At 34.9% G+C, this 19,828-nt stretch overlaps 3 protein-coding genes across 5 annotated transcripts; 1 reads left to right on the forward strand and 2 right to left on the reverse strand.

Annotated features, from left to right (window-relative positions):
- Nucleotides 1-1,386: 1,386 nt before the first annotated feature.
- On the forward strand, nucleotides 1,387-4,856 carry LOC126713268 (bidirectional sugar transporter SWEET7). Its single transcript, XM_050412973.1, has 5 exons — nucleotides 1,387-1,548; nucleotides 1,741-1,777; nucleotides 3,025-3,406; nucleotides 4,027-4,146; nucleotides 4,437-4,856. The coding sequence occupies exons 1-5, from the start codon at nucleotides 1,500-1,502 to the stop codon at nucleotides 4,623-4,625; spliced, it is 777 nt and encodes a 258-aa protein (XP_050268930.1). The 5' UTR covers nucleotides 1,387-1,499; the 3' UTR covers nucleotides 4,626-4,856.
- A 150-nt stretch (nucleotides 4,857-5,006) lies between these two features.
- On the reverse strand, nucleotides 5,007-10,581 carry LOC126713267 (protein NLP7-like). Of its 2 annotated transcripts, XM_050412972.1 has the most exons (6): nucleotides 10,158-10,299; nucleotides 8,590-8,686; nucleotides 7,918-8,483; nucleotides 7,674-7,721; nucleotides 6,576-7,518; nucleotides 5,007-6,426 (listed from the first exon to the last, which is right to left on the reverse strand). In XM_050412972.1, exons 2-6 carry the CDS (start codon nucleotides 8,591-8,593, stop codon nucleotides 5,291-5,293), a joined length of 2,697 nt encoding a protein of 898 aa, XP_050268929.1. In that variant the 5' UTR covers nucleotides 8,594-8,686; nucleotides 10,158-10,299; the 3' UTR covers nucleotides 5,007-5,290. The 2 variants fall into 2 exon arrangements, with proteins under 2 accessions (XP_050268929.1, XP_050268928.1); XM_050412971.1 differs by lacking the exon at nucleotides 8,590-8,686 and having other exon boundaries at nucleotides 10,158-10,581.
- A 2,564-nt stretch (nucleotides 10,582-13,145) lies between these two features.
- Nucleotides 13,146-15,645, reverse strand: LOC126713269 (uncharacterized). Of its 2 annotated transcripts, XM_050412976.1 has the most exons (5): nucleotides 15,559-15,645; nucleotides 15,376-15,436; nucleotides 15,154-15,260; nucleotides 14,003-14,037; nucleotides 13,146-13,432 (listed from the first exon to the last, which is right to left on the reverse strand). In XM_050412976.1, the coding sequence occupies exons 2-5, from the start codon at nucleotides 15,376-15,378 to the stop codon at nucleotides 13,365-13,367; spliced, it is 213 nt and encodes a 70-aa protein (XP_050268933.1). In that variant the 5' UTR covers nucleotides 15,379-15,436; nucleotides 15,559-15,645; the 3' UTR covers nucleotides 13,146-13,364. The 2 variants fall into 2 exon arrangements, with proteins under 2 accessions (XP_050268933.1, XP_050268932.1); XM_050412975.1 differs by lacking the exon at nucleotides 15,559-15,645 and having other exon boundaries at nucleotides 15,376-15,550.
- Between the last annotated feature and the right edge of the window lie 4,183 nt (nucleotides 15,646-19,828).

Here is a 19,828-nt window from a genome sequence, read left to right on the forward strand (position 1 = left end):
TCTCGTGTGGAATTTAAGCATTTTCATTTGGACACAAAAATATGAGCCTTTCATAATTTAATTTTTATCTTTCTTGATAGAGTGTAAAATAAAAAATAAAAATTTGTGAGATTAGGACTGAAAAACACGAAGAGATCACAATGATGCGCATGCATTTCCATGCATAAACTACTATTTTATGCAGTTTTTTTTTTTTTTTTTTTTAATTTAATTTTATATATAGTGAAAGTTTTATATAAACCTCATGCATGCTTATATATATAAAGAACTCAATCAAACAAATCTCCTTAATTTTTTGACAACCTGATATAATATGCAAAATGAAATGCTAGATGCATGCTCAACTCACATTCTAACCACTCAAAAAAACAAAAAAACTCACATTCTAACCATGACAAACCTGTCCACTATCACGATGATCGCAATCAATGGAATCAGGCTCGTATCAACTCTCATTGCCAGTGTGCGAATCATGAAATAATTAGATCCCATAATCCCATTAGAGATATCACCAAAAGCCATATAGGGATTGATCTGTACATGTTGAACATTTGTACCATACAAGTGCAAACATTTGCACCATGCATATGTGTCTTCTTTAGCTCATGTTTGATATATGAGCAATCCTTATTGACTTGAATAAAAACCCAATGTTGCCCTTCACAAAAACACCATTCTCTTTGAGTTCTTAATTTCTCAGTGCAATAGTGGTGTATTTTGTCAATTTGTGTTCATAAATCAAGAGGGGGCACCACAATTCTCAACATGGGCAGCTAATTAACTGCCTTGGCTCTTTGTCTCTGAAAACTGAATCCAAAAAATTTCACATTTCATGGCTTTTTAGATAGGATTTGAATTGAGGTAAAGTGACAAAAAAAAGTTATTTTATCCAAAGAGAAGCCACTTTCTGATACCTGTAACGTTAGGAGTACTGAGAATCTTGAAGGCAGTGCCAACTCTAACTCTCTTTCTCTCTCACTATTTCTTTCGGTGAAATTAGCGAAAATGCCAATTATCTCCTCCTTCATTTAAGGCATTCCTTTCCATGTGTTGCTTTATGTTGCACAAGCCAATACATGTCATGCAAGTCACACATGACCCATCAGTTTCTTGATACCCTCTATGGCTCTATACTCTATAGCATAGGCTTATGAGTGATGTTAAGACTTAAAAAAGACACAATGCTTTTTATAATATTTTTATTTAATTAAAATAACATCAATTTTATCTAAGTTTAACATCACTTTTATTATAAGTTAATTATAAGTAATTATTTAAACTAAGTTCACAGTTAACATTACTTTTATTACGCATGCAACAAGTTATTTCAAAGATGGTAAAAAAATATGAGGCACACCCTCACCGAACAACCACCATCTTAGTTTCTTACCCCTATGTGAATATAAGTATATAGCATTCTATGTACGTACGTCTCTCTTCAACTTGTCTCTGAAAATAAACTTTTTCTTCAGCTCTCTCTTTCTCATTCTTCTTCAGCTATGGCCATGGTTACTGCAGATACTGTTCGAACAATCCTTGGTGTTCTAGGTGAGTTTTAGTTTAGTTTGATTTCTAAGAAAAAGATATCATGTTTTAGCTTTCTCTGTTCCCCCATCAAAGTTTTTGAGTACTTTAAGCTTGGTAGAGTATTACTATTTAGAACTCATTTCCCATTTCTTGTTCAAGCTGCAGCTAGCTTGATCTGAAACTGATCATGTGGTTTCTATTGCTTGTTTTCAGGAAACATTATCTCACTCTGTGTGTTCCTATCCCCAGTGTAAGCTAACCTCGATCATATCTACTAGTACTAGTAACATTGATTTGATTTTGGTACTCCCTATATCTTTCAACATGACAAACTTTTGGAGAAAAAGGAAATAGAAGATGAAAAAAGAAAAATTTTCCCACCACTATCACATTTTTTTTTTTTTGGGTGGCTTGAAGGGCATTTTTTGTTTTCCATTATCATTAATCAAGAGGTTTTAACCTAAATAGAAGCATTAATCGGCATCTTCTTAATTTTTCTTTTCTTTTCTTCTTCTTCTTTTTTTTTTTTTATTTTTTTTTTTTTATTTTTTATTTATTTTTTTATTTCACTAACAATAATGATCTGTTTAGATTGAGGGAAAATGAGGAGGAGTAGAGTAAAGTAGAGTAGATTTAGTCCAATATTAACCTATTTTTAATTAATTTTACTCTGCTCCCCTTCTACTTCCCTTCTTTCCTCCCTCAATTAAAATAGACCCTAAGTAATAGGGAGGGTAGATGAAATAGGATTACCTTTGTTTTATGATTAAGATTTTATTTCTTAGATTTAAGTATGTACAATGTCATGATATTTAAAATTTTAGTTGATACTATTATATTAAGTATATATTTGGATATGAATTATTTTCCCGCGTATGGCGTTTTGCATTTTCCTTTTTTTTTTTCTTTTTTTTTAATGCACGCGTTTCAGTTTTTAGGAGACAAAAATGCACTGTTCACGTACTGTTCATGTACTGTTTATGGGACCCACAACCACTTTATTCAAAAAAAAAAAATTAGAAATTGGTCCGACGATACTATTCACATATTTAAAAATTATTTTGCTACATTTTTCAGTTTTCAGCAAAATAAGCTGTATCTAAATGGACTCTAAGTACATCTTTAATTTTTTAATATTTTATTTGGATTATAGAACATATCCATTTCAAATAAAAGAAAATTATTTTCAAAATTAGAGTGTGAGTTACAATATTCTTGAAGACATTAATTATTGTATTATTCTCTTCCTCTCTCTTTTCAAATGAATCCAACTGGAACATTTTTTATTTATTTATTAAGAATAATTTGATTTGGATATAAAGATTGAAGGGCATTGGCTCCACTAGTAGTTAAAAATAATTAAAAGGGTTACCTTTTTCTCGATAAATAAATTAAAAAAAGGGTCACCTAATTGGGAAAATTCATTAGTATCATTACTAATAACCAAACTAAAATTGTTTGTTTTTTTTTTTTTTTTTGGAATGACATTTTATCCAGGCCAACTTTTATTCAAATATGGAAGAAAAAGGCAGTGGAGCAATACTCACCAGTACCATATCTTGCAACCCTAGTGAACTGCATGGTGTGGAGCTTGTATGGGCTGCCCATGGTGCACCCAGATAGCTTACCAGTCTTGACCATTAATGGGGCAGGCACTGGTATCGAGATATTGTACATAATCATCTTCTTAATCTACACTGCTGAGAGGCAAAAGAGGCTCAGAGTTTTGCTTGTGCTGCTTATTGAAGCCATATTCATTACCGTTCTCACAGTTTTAGTTCTAACTGTAGCCCGTACTCTCAAGGTGCGGAGTATGATTGTCGGCATCATGTGCATTATGTTCAACATCATGATGTATGCTTCACCACTGGCTGTTATGGTTAGTCTCTAGTCTCTAGAACTATTACCATGAAAATTTATATATATATGGTGTTAATTTTGGTATATTCTATTTTTTTTTAATCCTCAATTTGATCTCATTAAATTTACAAATTAACTTGTACATATTTTGCAATCCAATTTAGAGGAATATCCTCCAATGCTTTATGTGTGGGGACTTATAAAACTATTTGTATATATTATTTAAATAAGTTACATGACTATTAAATATATCATGTGATTAAAAATATACGTAAATAGTTTTATCAATCACCACGTTCTGATTTAAAATAATTTTCCTCTAAACCAGTTTGGAGGTAAACTTTTTTCAACATTTATTACTTGTAAGACTTTGCAATATTTGATTATTTGTAAGTAAACTTAGTATATATACATGACCACTTAAAAAAGAGTTATATAGTTTAGTACCATTACCCAATTTGTTAATAAAAAAGAACTAATATTTGAATCTTCATCTCTTAGTTGTAAAAATAAAAAGAAACTAAGCTTATCATTTCTTCTTCTTCTTCTTCTTCTATTTATTATTATTTTTTTAATGAATTTATCTCTGTAACTTATTTAGCTAAGGGTGATTTTTTCTTTTTCTTTTTTTTGGTGCAGAAATTGGTTCTTGCCACAAAAAGTGTGGAGTATATGCCCTTTTTCCTCTCCCTTGCTTGCTTTGCCAATGGTGTTATCTGGCTTGCTTATGGTCTTATCCGATTTGACCCCTTTATTGTTGTAATTCACATATTCCTCTCTCTCTCTCTCTCTCAAATTTAACCATATCATTACATACATGAAAAATTATGATTTCCATATGAAATTCAATTTCATAGATAATTTATATTAAATATAACAATTTTTATTTTTAAAGTGTATCTAATGTCATTATTTAAAATTTTAAATAACATGACACAATGCATGCATACCTTTAATTACAATAAACAAAATCTTAATCATCATACGTATTCTCTTCATTTCATTTGAAATATTGGTCTCATATAAACGGGACTGTGGGTTTGTCTCAGGTACCAAATGGGATAGGAACATTGTTTGGTTTGGCCCAGCTGATTCTTTATGCCTTATTCTACAAATCAACAAAAAGACAGATTGCAGAAAGGAAAAGCAAAGGAGAGGTGGACTTGTCTGGGGTGATGGTGGTAGATGGAGAGGACTCTAGGAAGGTAGGCAGTGCACCTCAGAATGGTCGTCCATGAGAGATTCTCCCATCACCAACCATTGTTGGATTGGATGAAATGACCCCAGAAATATAAGCTTAGCTATTCCCATAATAATATCAAACTACCCAAAAAAAAAAAAAAAAATTGTAGTTTTATTTCTATGTTCAGTGTTCACTATCATGTAGTTCACATGTTACACTGAGTGGCATGTCAACGGTCATACTTCCTTACAAGCTAATCATATTTTGTTATTTTCCCTTTGATTTCTTTTTTTTGAGCAATTAATATTTAAGGTTCCAACTTTGGGGATATTAGTTTTATGATATCAGATCTTACCCTACTTTCAAGCACATACAGTTTTAGATGCTTTGAGTTTTGAGTTGTATGTTAATTTTACAAGTTCCAATGCGAAGAATCTTTACATACGTTGAGGTGGTTTCATGGCAGAATAGTCTTTGGAGGAAAACTTTGTACATATTATGAGGGTTCCTACTTCCTAGTTGTAAAGAGTTACTATCAGTACATATATGAAAAGAAATGATTCTCAGCCGCTAGTACAATTTTCCACTTCTTTAATTTGATGGAAAATTTGTTACAACTTTAGCATACTCAAAACCAATATCTACAACTAACCTAGCATCCTATCACTACAAGAATGGGGCTTTAAACTTGACTAATATGTACAATCTAATCCCCACTCCTCAGTCCCCAAAGCTCTCCCAGGAGCTACCCAGATTGGGCATTACATCTTGAACCAAAAGCCTGATCATATTGCTGCCTGCTGATCTTGAAATATCCATGCACTCCTGCAGGTCAGCATCACAGGCTATCAATATCCACTCATGATCATCATCCAGATACTTGATTTCAAATGTACCCACCTCCAATTTCAACCTTTTCGCCACTTCTTCTTTCAATTCCAACATATCGGAATTCAAAGAGATCCGAAACCTAATAATATCCTCTCCATATGTTGCCTTTATTATCACACTCTTCATCTCATTTCTAGCTGTAACATGAGGCATTTTGTGAACAAGAGAAGGAATAGGTTGGTTGGAAGCCATACTGGGACATGGAGGGTTTGTCGAACAAAATTCTGGGACCTGTTCATCCACCATAGCATCTGCTACTGAAGGACACAAATTTCTCAAGTCTTTTGAACTTCCAGAATCCTCAATCAGAATTCCTCCAAATAATTCTTGAGGTTCTGTCATCAAAAAAGCATCAGGTATTGAGTTCGTAGGTGATATATTTGGTGCTGCTGTGAGTTGATATGGCGATTCAGGAGAGCCCTCCACATTTACACATTGCTCATTAATGGCAGAAACATATGGATGCCCCACCAGTGTGCTTTCATTTGGGGGACTACCCTGGCATGAACCTTGGGAATTGGGAGTCCCAGCACTCTCTTCACATGAACGGCTCCTCGTTTTGGAACTGTTTGAGCTTTTACCATGCTCTGGTGGAGATCTACTTTGATCATGAATAACTTTCTGTGGACTCAACATTCTTCCTCTAAGCAATTGATCACCAATTGCTGCCTGTTCATCAAGCATTTTACAAGTGGATGATCCATTCTTTTCCTGAGGTTCAGAGACTTTAAAGCTTGGTGATGTTTGTTTATTGGACCTGTTCAGACTGGAAGGATGAGAGCCAACAGATACAGGTATTTGACTTGTGGTGAGAGAACCTAAACCAAATGTTCCTTCAGCACATTGAACAGAATCTATTACACGCTGTAGCTTAGATAGGGAACGGTTGACCTTCTTGATCTTGCGAGATGGCCATCGGGAGATTCCATGCTGCCTACAAATGCGCTTCATTGTAGTCGGGCAAACTGCAAAGCAAGAATATTTCTAAGAACAATACATTTTAATTGCTATTACAGACATATAATCCAATTTTTGTGCATAACAAAATCAGCATCACCTGAATCATATAAGAAAAATTTCAAGCAACAATTTTTTAGTGTAAAAATATACATACCACCAAGGCTCTTTGCAGCTTCTTTAAGACTCCCAGAAAAATATTGTTGGAGAACTTCTAGACTAATTGATTTCTCAGATTTTCTGCGTCTCCTCTCTGAAATCTTTTTCATGTCTTCATTCTCTAAAGAAGAAAATTGATCAAGTCTTCCACCCGCATTGCTAGCAACAATCCCTTTATTATTTGTGTCATTTAAGTGAACCATTAACTGCTGTTCTGATGAATCTAGCTGCACCATATCTTCCACAATGTGCAAGCCGTCAGGACCAGGTGGTGATTTTATAGATTGGGTTATTCGTACAGATTCAAGTCTTGAATCCCCTATCCCGTCTGTAGAAACTTGAATAATTTCGACAGATACTTCCCCTTCAAGTTCAATACCAGAAGCAATCTTAAGACTCTGGAAATGCTGCTTCATCATTTCCAATAGGGAGCCCAATAAAATCTGTTGTTCATACAAGTCTGTGATGCTAGGGGGCAGAAAAAATTCTAGAATGTAATCATCATCTCCAGTATGAGTGCTCCGTAAGCAGATTGCAAAACAGCTGGTTAACCCAAACATACGTGTGTAGTGTACTAAGGGGTACTCAGTTTTGCAGAATTGGGTAATGTTTCCGCAGAAGCATGAGTTATGGGATAAAAATGCTCTCCCAGCAACCCCCTGGCCCTTTTGTAAGTGATGCTCAATGCAGGCCTCGCGGAAACCACACATGTGAGGGTCTACAACATAGACTGCCACATCAGTTGTAGACATGCAGACTTGTCCCATGCAACTACCATCTAAGCTAGCACAGCTCTTCTTCAGAGCACCACCATGGGCCAGAACACTGCGATTCTCACATGGAACCCAGGTCTGAGCCAAAGGCAATTTGTGTGCTTCACACACTACTGCCAATATCTCCAAAATTTCAGCTAGTGCATTCTGGCGACCTTCATTGTAAATCTGGTTTAAAAGGATTGCCATATATATATATATATATATATATATATATATATATATCAGTGAGAAAAGGAAACAGAATGAAATAAGAACACCGTATTTTATTTTTTTGTTCTCCAAAATATACAAATTTGACATGCATGATAGTTGCAGATCACCTGTGTGTTTGGATGATCCAATATCTCAGAACTTCTCAGATTGACTGCCTGCAGAAGAATTGAAATTATGTGACTGATGAATCTTGAAATGTTTGAAGTTCCAATTTTGCAAGGTGAACAGTCTCATAGGCAAAACAACATTTTCCAAAAGAATCTCATATACAGTAGAATCATCATCTAGCAATCACAAAGAAGAAAATAGTATGAAATCTGGCATGAACAAGAAGGGGAAAAGAGACCCAACCTCTAGTGCTTTACACACTTTATCAACCTCAGGTGCATAGTTGATCTTTGATGAGTTCATGATGAGCTCAACTACACCAACACAGGACTGGCCAGAAGGCTCAAACACAGGCAATGCCAAGCTTCCCTGAACATTAAAGCACTGGGCATGAACACGACGTGGATACTCTTTGCAGGAGTAATACTGCACATTTGGAGTCCATTCCGGAAACTTTTGCCGGAACACACGGCCAGGAAGCCCAAGCGCTCCGTCTTCACTGACAGCAAATTTATACATTACAGAGGCTGCCCTAAACTGATGAAGTCCATTGCCAAGTGTACCAATAAGAAAAGGTTGCCCTGAAGTTGTGAGCACATACCGACTCCCATCCTTTACAGGTGCCCAAATCTGAGCTAGAACATTTTGTTCTGTCATATCTTTGAAGTGCCGAAGAGCTTGCATCATCCTCTCCTTGAATACAAAATACCCATCTGGGTTATCCAGGGGCAACTGTCCTACAAGTGGAGAAGGAAACCTCGTGATATCATCTTTCTCCATTGGCTTTTCAGTCTCTAAATAGGGAGTACCTTCAATCAATAAAACTTCAAAGTCAGAACTCACATGAGTAAACCTCTTTAATTTACACAGAAACTGCAAAACTATTGAGTTTTCTTCAGTATGCAAGTTACCAACCCATCCAGTAGTTTCATTTGATTTTCCTTCTATTGGTACATTATCAACACACCAAGTGAATCTTGAATCCATGACCTCACCCTCCACCCCATTCTTTCTGAAGCAAGAAAGTGCTATCTGAGCTAGAACTTATTATTATTATTATTATTTTTTTATAAGTAAGAATGTTATATATACGAAAGGCTACTCTATGCATGAAGAACATAGAGCAAACCCAGAAAATACAAGAAGAAGAAAATGGAGAAAAAACAAAAAAGAAAACCAACCAACATATTAATTACAAAGAGAAAGAGAGCTAAGGAAAGAAGAGAGAAAATCACTAGTCGTGAGTCCCCAAGCCCGAGACCAATCAAAAAGAGTTCCACTAAAAGAAGCAAGCATCTGATCATCGGAATTATTCAAATCCTCAAAAGTCCGCCGATTCCGTTCCTTCCAAATACACCAAAGGATGCACAATAGAACTAAATTCCAAATCTGAGACGGATGCTTCCCCAACCAATTCCACCAACCAAAAAGCAAATTTGGGATCAATCTAGGTGTAACCCAAGACAAGCCAAAAGTCATAAAGACGAAGCTCCATAACCGATAAGCCATCTCACAATGAAGAAGTAAGTGGTCTACCGTCTCTCCACAATGTCGGCACATAATACACCAGTCCACAAAAACCAATCTCCTCAATCTCAAGTTATCACCCGTTAGGATCTTATTCCAAGCTACACACCAAACAAAAATGAAACTTGTCTAGGGGCCTTTGCTTTCCATATAGCTTTCCAAGGAAAGACAATTGAAGGAGAATCCCTTAATTTGTTATAATGACCGGATGTCAAAATCCCCATTAGGCTTCAACTTCCATTTCATCCGGTCTCCCACATCCATTGGAGGAGTATTAGCTCCCAATATATGAAGAAAATGCAACCCTTCAACCATCTCCCAATCATTAAATTCTCAAATAAAACAAACATTGCAAATCCTTCTATCCTCCGCCCCCTGCCTTAACAAAGAAACTTCTACAGAAACCTCCTTAACAATGGCAATACCATACAGCCTTGGGAAAGCCAATTGAAAAGGTTGATCCCCATACCACCCATCCTGCTAAAACCTCACTCTATTCCCTAACCCAACAACAAACTGACAATTTTTGCTAAAATCCTCCCATCCCATGCGAATACCTCTCCACAAACCACACCCTTATTATCAACTATTGCATTTTTATAATTAAACAATACAAACCCATTTAATCTAATCTATTCAAAACAATTGCAGAGGATTACAAAGTCTCTGAGTTAAATCCCCCGGGTGGCCGAGCAGATCATCAAACATCATCCAATTCACTAATTCAGATTATTATATGTTCAAAAAATAACTTTTCCACATATTCAACAAATACCCAAATCTGAAAATTGAAGTTAAAGCAACACTAACACACAACCACACACAAAGAACGAAACTATTACACACCCAAATCTGAAGCTAAAACTAAAAAACAAGCAACACCCACATCATAACTTTTCAAGCACAACATTTCCCGTCATAAATAACCAAACAAAAAGGCAAAATCAGAAACTCACAGGAGAGCTCCAGGGGAGCTGAGCTGGGTTGCGCTAAGTCTTCGTTTTCATCAGCCAAAGCCCAGAGAGAAGAGTAGTTATGGTCAGAGTTCGAGATTAAGAACGGTGACATGGGCTGGAGCTGGTCGTTAGTGTTACCGTTAATGTCGTTGAAGAAGGAGATTTGATCCAACTGCCAGGAACCAATATCAAGATCTTCGAAGTCCATGAACGGTTCTATGTTTTGGTGATCCGTTGACTTTTGAATAGTTGAGAAGGCCGAGTTCTTCTCTTCCTCCGGTTCGGCCATTTTGGTTTCCTTTACTCTCCAACTGTTACTGTCGTTGGTGTTTTTGTATATGTATATGTATTTGTATTTGTGTTTGTGTTTTGTTTGTACTTTGGCTCTTTATTAAAAGCTGGGATTGTTTCTCGGAATGACACAATGTTCAGAAAGTTAAAAAGAGATTGGTTACTTATGTAATGATTGTAATCCACATAGAATGTGTAAGAATGTTTCTCAAAAAACAAAAGAACGTGTAAGAATATTCACTTACATTAAGATTACTGACTTACTGTCATGGCTTGGTGGTGGGAGTCTTCATTCTGTAAGTACCTAGAAAACAGCAGTTCGAGTAATAGCCTTAGTAAGGCTCATGTGATACACGTGGTATTATTTATTGTTGTCATGTGACGTGAGGTCTATGAGCCCACATCGGAGACCCCCTCTTTTCATTCAGTGAAAAAAAAAAAAAAAAAAAAAAAAAAAAAAAGATTACTGACTTGGTTGACTGTGGGTGAGAAAACTGATAGTGTATAAATGTTAGCTAGTACTTATGAAATTTATTTCTAAAAATGTTACATATGTGCCATTATTATCTTTGTGTGTGGAGGGAATATATGTACCATTATTGATCCACGTATTTACATGGAATTTCACACTTTATCAAGGTGGCAATAGATGATTGGGTGTAAAAAAAATTTATATTAATTATGAACTTGAGGTGGGTTCTAGTTAATTCAGTTAATAGAATTTGTTGGGATTTGGGTTAGAATCCCACCTACACCAAAATCAATTGATTTTTTGCTTGATAATAATAAATAAATAAATAAAATTATTATGGATCTTCATGTTCAAATCTTATCGTATCTATTAAAAATAAATAAATTTTAAACCCGAGTAAAAGTAATATTAAATTAATTACAATTTACCCTCCAGAGAAAGTTCGTATATAGAGCATAACTTGAACCTAGTTCTGGGAGCGAATCTCTTTAGAAGCCCCAAATCATCTAAATTGTACGAGTTATTACTTCAACATGTTATGAAAAAGTATATGTCCATGGCATAGTATGAGCTAAGCTCTAGGAGCAAGCTAGTAGTCCTTCCAAACATTGTGTTAAGGAAGTTTTGGTCATCTGAATTGTGGTAACGTGGCAAATTTCTTAGACTCATGTTGACATAGCTCTCTTAGATGATCTTCTTCTAAGAAATATGTATTGGAATAAAGTTACAAACATAATATTTTCACAACAAAGTCTAGGTAATAAGTTGTAAATATTAGGTAAAAAAGTGATGTTAGTGGTAGGCTCATATGAGAATTAATAACAACTGACTACATAAATTTTGTTGTGAAAGTATTATACCCATAGCACTACTCTTTATTTTATTTTATTTATTTTTATATTGGGAGATCAAGTTTAAGGCTATGTTCAAAGTTGTTCTAGTCTTCTAGACTTCTTGTTAGTGGATTAGATATCTTTAGTGCCACTGCTTTGACCAGACTTATTAGTGGTCTTCGTTCTTTGCTTTCAATAGGAATGCTGGATATGGTATTGGCAGAAGGTGGATTAATTTTCATGCTTTCAAGCTCTATGTCTATATGCTTTGGATTGAGAACTCGTGATGCTCTTTCATCCCTCAAGGCTCTCATTCATTGGAGGAGGATAGATTTAATGCCAAAAAATGTCAAACTTGTCCTAATCGCGGTTCGTTGTTTGTGGCTGAAACTCAATGGTGTGTGTATATATGGACCGAATTATGACTTATGAACTAAGTTTTTCCAAGACCATTGTCTTAGATTATGCCCAGTACCTTTCCAAATAGATTTTAATACCATCTGGAATTCCTCACCTAACAAGGAAAAAAAAAAATCCTATTTTTGAGTGTTCCAATTTATTCTCCATCAATCTTATATTATCGCATATTCTTTTTCCCTCCCTTATAAAATAATTAGAGTTTAAAATGGAGAAAAAATATTAAACACTTGACAAGCCATGATTAGTGAAGCATAAGGTTGAACACTAAAGGTAGAATACTAAGAGCAAGATAGAGAATTTCTATTCATCCTGTTTGTCATGCTTTATTGGGCCTTTTTGGGATTCAATGTTTAGGAGTTCAACTATCCCGGCTGTATAGAGTAGGAATTGGACAGGAATTTTTTTTTTTTTTTTTTATAAAATTCCTTCTACTTTTTTTTTTAAAAGTTATTCTTGTAACTTTTTGAACAAAAGATCAAGTTTGGTTGACAGAAAGGTGTAAGTTAGTAAATGCATCAGAACGTTATTTCTCTTCATCAATTTCCTTCAAAATAAATGCTAATTTTTAATCAACTCATGTTCACCTGGGAATTCAATAACCTCTGATTGCTTCTGAGAAGGGTCATTTCGGATCACAATGAAAAATTTTTGGAAACCAACCAATAATTTTACAATTACCTAACATGTGCTAAGTGATTTCTTAAGGCATTCCTTTAGACAAAGACTTTTTTTTCTCTTTTTGAGTGGTAAATATTTTTCGGGACATTATATATGATTCGTACAGTGTTTATTTATTTATTTATTTTTGATAATTTAATAGTTACAATGGGTGAGAAGGGATTTGATTAGAAATACTAAAATATACCAACTAATGGAGTACAAGGTTCTTGGTGGTTAATATATAATACATAATTACATACATGCTTTCATCACCAAAAAAAAAATATCACACAAGCGCCAACAAACATGAAATGATAAAAATATCCGATAAAAATATCCCATTCAAAGATGACTGCTCAAGATAAAGCAAAAAGTCGCCATATACTTATCTATTACAGCTGACATGTCAAAATCATTGAAACCAGAATGTCTTATCATATAAAAGCGATCAATAGCACCGAATGGATCAAAAGGTCGACCGTATGAACCAAAAAATGGGATTATTCCCACATGTACAAGAGATTTCCCTATTCAGAAAAATATGATTGAAACACCCATAGTGAAGCATCCTGCAGCTACCCAAGGGCTCAAACGTTCACCTGTTTTAAGAAGATAGCACAGGTCATCTACTGAACAATTAGAGCATCTAATGCAGGCTAAAGAACAACATCTAATGTTAAAGGGTTGACCAGGTATATCAGATACTCGGAAGTTTTCTTTTTTTGATAGGCATCAGATACTCAGAACATTAGTAGCAGATTTGACATGTAGTATCTGAAAGATAGCAGACTACAAGAGTAGGCAGATATATTGTTTGAAGGTTAGTCAGTATGTAGCTGGCTCAAAAATCACCAGCCAAGCATTTATAAAAATAGATCCATTTATTTGTGTCAAATGTTGATAGTTGATACTCAATATAAAAGCATTGGCCACTAATTATTTTGTGTATTCTTCAGCTCTTCTCCCAGGTTGTGGGGTTCTGCAGTTGGGACTATGGGTTTCTATCGTCCTCATGGACAAGCCCTAATGCATGGAATGAATCAGCATTACTAAAAGACATATGTAGAGTAGCATTGCTAGAAGATCCAACCAATGTTTCAATGTCAGTCTATGCCTTTATCCATGTATAGTAATAGCAAACATGCACGAAAAGAACTTGATAAACCTACCAATTCTAGCTGCCTTCCAAAAGAATCCCCGAAACCTGCCAGTAGAAGACACACTATAAGGGAAATTTTGATTTGTACATTACCAAATCTTATACACACAGGCACACATAAACAAAGCTAAATACAAATGTTATGAAGAGCATTTCTTTAGAAGATAAAAGTGATCAAATAAACAGAACAGACACTACTAGAAACAATGTTAAAGAATAACTAATTGGGGAGAGAACCCTCATACATTTGACTAGGATGGGAATAACAGGTTAGTAAAATACTTATCCACAACACTTAAAGAGTCAAGTATTAGAATTCATGACCTAGCATTTTCACAACATGCATACATGTGTCCACGCCTATTATCCACAAAAAACAAGCAGCCAAGCAGAATAACTATACATCTTATAAATGTCACTCTATACAATCTCAACAAAGAGATAGCTGCCCAAGCTCCAAACAGTGCAAAATAAACTCAAAAATATTCCCCCCCCAAAAAAAAAAATCACATTTTAACATAAAATACTATATCTCAGCCTAAACAGTAAACTCGTGCTGATAAGGACTGTCTTTAAGCATTTCTTAGTACAATGCTCGAACTATACTAAGAATTGCTGCAGAAGGACAAAATTATACATACTAGTTACGATAGAACTGCTTTGAAGACTTAATGCCCCCAGAATCCCAATGAGCTCTACCTCAAATGACACATCATCCTCTAATAATGGGATGGACAATGAGATCAAGAGACCATTTGGTTAGGCAATTTGGGAGCATAAAAGTGCGTTTTTAAAACCCAAAACGCTGTTTCATAACAGCAACTCCTTGTAACTTTTTTATAAACGCTAATTTTAAACTCAAAACGCAGTCCATGGATTTATGTAGTGGATGGTATTAGAAAAAATAAGACCATTGAACATCCATAGGAAAATCACAAATACTTAAAATGCTTGCAACATTACTGCTAAACCCAGACAATGTAGAAAAGAATTAGGCCACTCAAAAGTCAAAACCCACAAAATACTAATTATAATCAACAAGATCAAAGCAAAATTTACACCCAAAACAAAATTACAATTGCACAATATAAATAAGTTGCCAATTTTGTTTATGCCCAACTAATAAAACGACTAAAAAATAAAGATAAAGCAACAACGAACCCGGTTTTCTGTTCAAGAAAGGTTGGGAACTGCATCTTCAGAAAAGTGCACGTGCAAATCACTAGCAGCACCACCGTCAAAAACGAATGGAAATTAAAAAGCGCTGACTGCAACCCATCAACAATTTAATTAAAATACAAAAAAAAAAAAAAAAAAAAAAAAATCAACCCAGTAAAACCCATCTCTGATTTCAATCAAATAAGGAGGAGAAAGTTTCATTACCATATCTGGGGTCTCCTTGGATTAAATTTTTTTTTTTTAAACAAAATCCAGATTTTTGAGTCTACGATAAAAGTGGAAATAGAGGATTAGAAAATTAAATCAAAATAATAAATAGCGTATAATTTTGAAGAGAATAAGAATTGGATTGACTTGGGAATTGGGATGGGAGAGTGTTAAACTTACAGTTTTTGAGAGCTCCTTTTTTAATGAAGTAAGAGGAAAAAGAAAGAATGAGTTTTGGGTTTTTTTTTTTTTCCCGTTTTCCTTAGGTTAAACGACTTCGTTTGGACATCAGTCAATTCCACACAAAAGTCAAAACAGCCTTCATGCAACCAGTAGTAATCAATCATGGATCGGTTGGGTTGGAATTGTGGTATTTTTCAAGGATGTATTTGGGTTGATGAATTTTCAATCCAGCCCAATCCATATTACTTTTACAAGTTTAAAACCCAACTCATGAGGGTTTGTTTTGGTCATCGACAGAACTGTAAAACAAACTAAATTATATATTCAAACTTAATTCTTTTTTTTTTTTTTTGTTAACAAACTCAAGCTTGTTTGTTCATGAATTACTTTGATTTTTTTTGTTCATATATGATAAATGCTACAACTACAAAATTTTCACATATTAATACTTATAATTAAGAACTAAATTATAATTGAAATTATTATGTTTGAGTTAATTAGATAGAATATTTTTGCTTATGAAATTATGAAAATGAGATTCACCTCATTTTTACTATTGTTCAGGGGCCTTTTTCGGTTGTCCAGCCACGTGTGGTCCGTTGGAGGGATGACCTTACTAGGCCTGGGTTCTTTTTGGGGAGTTGCGTCCGGAACTCAACATTGGGTCATATGGTCCAACAGCTACCGGTATATTTTTAAGCCTACAAAATCATTAAGGCCAAAATCTATGAATCACGATAATGGTTGAGTAAATATGTAATATGTGTTTGATATGATAGCTTTGATTAGTAGTTGTAATAGTAGTTGAAATTAAGTAATATGTATTTAAATGTGAAGCAATCATATACTCAATGATGTAAATTTAAGGATATGGAAGTAAAGTCACTTATCTTTGTATGGTTTATAGCTCCAGCTATATAGCATCAGTGAGCTGATAGGATTCTAGCAGAATGCCAGCAGTAGAGGCTAGTTAAGCTTGCTCCTCTTATCATGCATTTAAATGAGTTTAAGCCTTAGTTAATAGTTGTAATAGTAGTTGGAATAAAGTAATATGTATTTAAATGTGAAGTAATCATGTATTCAATGATGTAAATTTAAAGATATGGAAGCTGAGTCACTTATCTCTAATGGTTTGCAGCCCCAGCAGTGTAGCATCAGTGAGTAGATAGCATCCTAGCAGAGTGACTCCGGCGGTAGAAAGGCAATTTGCTATGATGACTTCAAGATTGAAGGGGACAAATGGGTGTAACTGGAGGGAGAGAGAGTATGTCGGGCTGTGTGTAGGGGCTGGTTAAGCTTGCCCCTCTTATCATGCACTTAAATGAGTTTCTCATTCGACAATGCTCTTTTAATTGTTGTAAAATTATGAATAGTGTTGCCTTCCATGAGAAGGGCTTTCATATGGAGTATATGTGCCTTCTAAGAAAATGGTTTTATGTAAGAAGTAGTTGTGCCTTCTAAGAGAAGGGTTTTTGTAAGAAGTAGTTGTGCCTTCTAAGAGAAGTGTTTTGATATAAGATCTTGGTGCCTTCTAGGAGAAGGGCTTTAGTAATAGAAGTTCATGCCTTCCATGAGAAGGGCTTTTAGTATGAATGTTTGATATCTCTTGAAAAGTGTGGAGATGATAAAAGATATAGATATTTTGTCGGATGAAGTATTTGTAATATGTATGATATATAGAAGTATGAGAGATATGGAGGTTAAGGATAGTAAAAATATGAGATTATAACTGCTGGAGAAGTTGTAGAGATTGCTTTCCTAGAGGAAAGATTTTGTAAGAGAAGAGTATGGAGATGTGTTTTGGTATTTGGAGATAGGAGCAGTAATATAGATGTGTTTTCTGAATATGGAGGGTGAGAGAATGAGTATAAGAGAGTAATGGTATTGTAGTGTGTTTAACAAAGCTGCTGAGATTTTCTGCTGGGATTGTATGAAGGCTTATGAATGGCATTTATGAACTAAGGGCTGAAGAGTTTAGTTTCTAATTTAGAAACTAAAAATCTCATAAGCTCAAAACTTCATTAAGAGTTTAAGAAGATTATTAGATGGAGAGAAAAGTTTATAAGAGAGTTCCCCTCCATTGGTGTCCCCCTTTTAAGGTGTTCATCAAGGGTCCCCCTTTAGAGCTGAGTTTAAGGGGGTATTTTAGCAAAGAATCTCAGCCAAAATCTGTCCCAAACAGCAATGAATTTTCAGAGAATCCATCTTAAGATTTGGCCAAGAATGGTATGTTTTGGCTTAAGGTATTCTTGCTATTTTGGGTAAGAGCTACTAGGGAAAGAATAGTAGAAAAAGGAAGGTATTTTAACAAGAGAAAGGTAGTCTCAATAGTTGGTTTTGGTTTTAGCCAAATGTGGAAAAAATTAGTAATGCTCAGGCTGCTGGGTCAGCTGTCACAGCTGTTCTGAAAAGGCTGTCCCAATTGTCAGGAAAAGCTGTGACATCTATCATGAAAAAGTTGTCCCAGCTATCAGAAAAAGTTATGACAGCTATCATGAGACAGTTGTCACAGCTATCATAAAACAGCTGCTTGCTTTGAGCAAAAGCCAATGAGGTCAGATGGATGATTTCAGACTGCTGGAGAGGATATTCAGCATTTATTGAATGGATTTGGCTGAAAATGATAAGATCTCTTTGAAGGGTATCTTGCTATTTTAGGTATAGCAGCTGGTTGCTGGGATTTCAGCATTAAATGGCTGATGATATTACTCCCAGCCAGGTGTCAAGTGCTGAATACACTGCTGAGGTTCAGCTGGAAATGTTTCATTTTTTGGGTGTTTGTGTTTTTGGTGCAAGGTTCCATTACAACACATTTCTAGCAAGTAATAGAAGGATTGGTTGAAAGTTAATGAAGTTTTGGAGATTTAGTCAAGGTCTCATTGGGCTGTGACATAATCTTGGTGAGCAAGAAGAGTATTTAATGCTTTGCTCTAGTAACTGGTAGAGACATATATGGTCTGATTGTGGTAGACAGCAGCTGAGTATTAGAGATATCATTAATATTTTGTATATAGTTGGAGATTAAAGATAGCCAATCAGATTAGGCCATGTGTTTAAGTTCGATTTTAGCTGAAAGAAGTAATGAGATTTATGTAGAATAATATAATGAAATTTCTAAATTTGTAAGTAATAGCTCGGGATTGAATGAACAGTTACCCAGCAGTAGATGGCTGGAGATATTGAGTATTTGTCACATGATGAATATTAAGTTTTAGGAAAAAAACAATGGGGAATTTTATCATTTAAAGTGTTATGTGATAAGAAATGCTTACCATATGTTACCCACTACACACGGACTCGTCAGAGTTTAGGGAGTTGGAAAAGACACGCCAAGTAACATGTTTTTTTGTCAACTATAAACCACTGGAGCTTTACTGAACATACCTCTTGGCCCTCCAAACCACGACTCCCAAAGTTTCCCCAAAGAGACTTAAGAGCTTGGGTCATAAGCCAAAGATGAGATGACGTACCTCGGGTTTTGTTGTTATTTTGTGTAAATATGAGCTTTTGTTGAAGAAACTGCTTGCCATGAGTGTAAGAGAGGTAATATAGGCCGTGAGTTTTGATTCATTACTTAAGCCTAATCCATATTTTGATGTTGATGATATCGTGGGGTTATGATCCCAATTGATGAAGAGGAAATGTGGACCATGAATTTGCCTTTCGAAGTAAGGATTTTGTGGGTCATGTGAGCCCAATCTATGTAGTTGAATGAGATATGAGCTTATTTTGGGTTTTAAATAGATTTACCAAAAAAATCAATAATATGTTGATGTGGCATGGATTGCCAATGAAGTAATGCCACATGGGCCGGAAAAATGGTCCTCAACAATTACAAAACTAACTTATTATATAATAACTAAATTTATATATAATAATATAATTTATTTGTGAAATTTTTTACTGAGATAATTCAAGAGCAAGGATTTGCTGCAAATTAAGTTGCAGCAACTTTTGCAAAATGCACACATGTCAAGTGGCTATTTGGTGAAAGATTCAATATTGACAATGAAATTTTTATTTAAATATAAGTCTGGACAGGTATCTATTTAAGGCATTGACATGTATGCATTTTTGTAGGAGTTGTTACAACTTAGTTTGCAGCAAATCATTTTCTATAATTCAATATCAGTTATATCTAAGCATGTTTTTATAAATGTCTACGTGTGAATCTAAGCATGTTTTTATAAATGTCTACGTGTGAATATATAATGTTTTATATTGTGGGTTCCAGTTAGCTCAACTGGTAAAGTCTCTAATGGTTGTA

Source organism: Quercus robur, chromosome 2 (assembly GCF_932294415.1).
Source record: "Quercus robur chromosome 2, dhQueRobu3.1, whole genome shotgun sequence".
NCBI classification, from domain to species: domain Eukaryota; kingdom Viridiplantae; phylum Streptophyta; class Magnoliopsida; order Fagales; family Fagaceae; genus Quercus; species Quercus robur.

Bases quoted from the DNA above. Each gene is read 5' to 3' on its own strand.
- LOC126713268 (XM_050412973.1), top strand. From the start codon at position 1,500: ATGGCCATGGTTACTGCAGATACTGTTCGAACAATCCTTGGTGTTCTA. The intron at 1,549-1,740 runs GTGAGTTTTAGT...GCTTGTTTTCAG, and splicing joins AACAATCCTTGGTGTTCTAG to GAAACATTATCTCACTCTGT. The intron at 3,407-4,026 runs GTTAGTCTCTAG...TTTTTGGTGCAG, and splicing joins CTTCACCACTGGCTGTTATG to AAATTGGTTCTTGCCACAAA.
- LOC126713267 (XM_050412971.1), bottom strand. From the start codon at position 10,446: ATGGCCGAACCGGAGGAAGAGAAGAACTCGGCCTTCTCAACTATTCAA. The intron at 8,484-10,157 runs GTGAGTTTCTGA...TATTGATTGAAG, and splicing joins AGCTCCCCTGGAGCTCTCCT to GTACTCCCTATTTAGAGACT. The intron at 7,722-7,917 runs GTTGGGTCTCTT...ATTCTTCTGCAG, and splicing joins AAGTGTGTAAAGCACTAGAG to GCAGTCAATCTGAGAAGTTC.
- LOC126713269 (XM_050412976.1), bottom strand. The intron at 14,038-15,153 runs GTTCGTTGTTGC...TTCTACTGGCAG, and splicing joins TTTCTTGAACAGAAAACCGG to GTTTCGGGGATTCTTTTGGA. The intron at 13,433-14,002 runs GTAGGTTTATCA...TTCTTAAAACAG, and splicing joins TTGGAAGGCAGCTAGAATTG to GTGAACGTTTGAGCCCTTGG.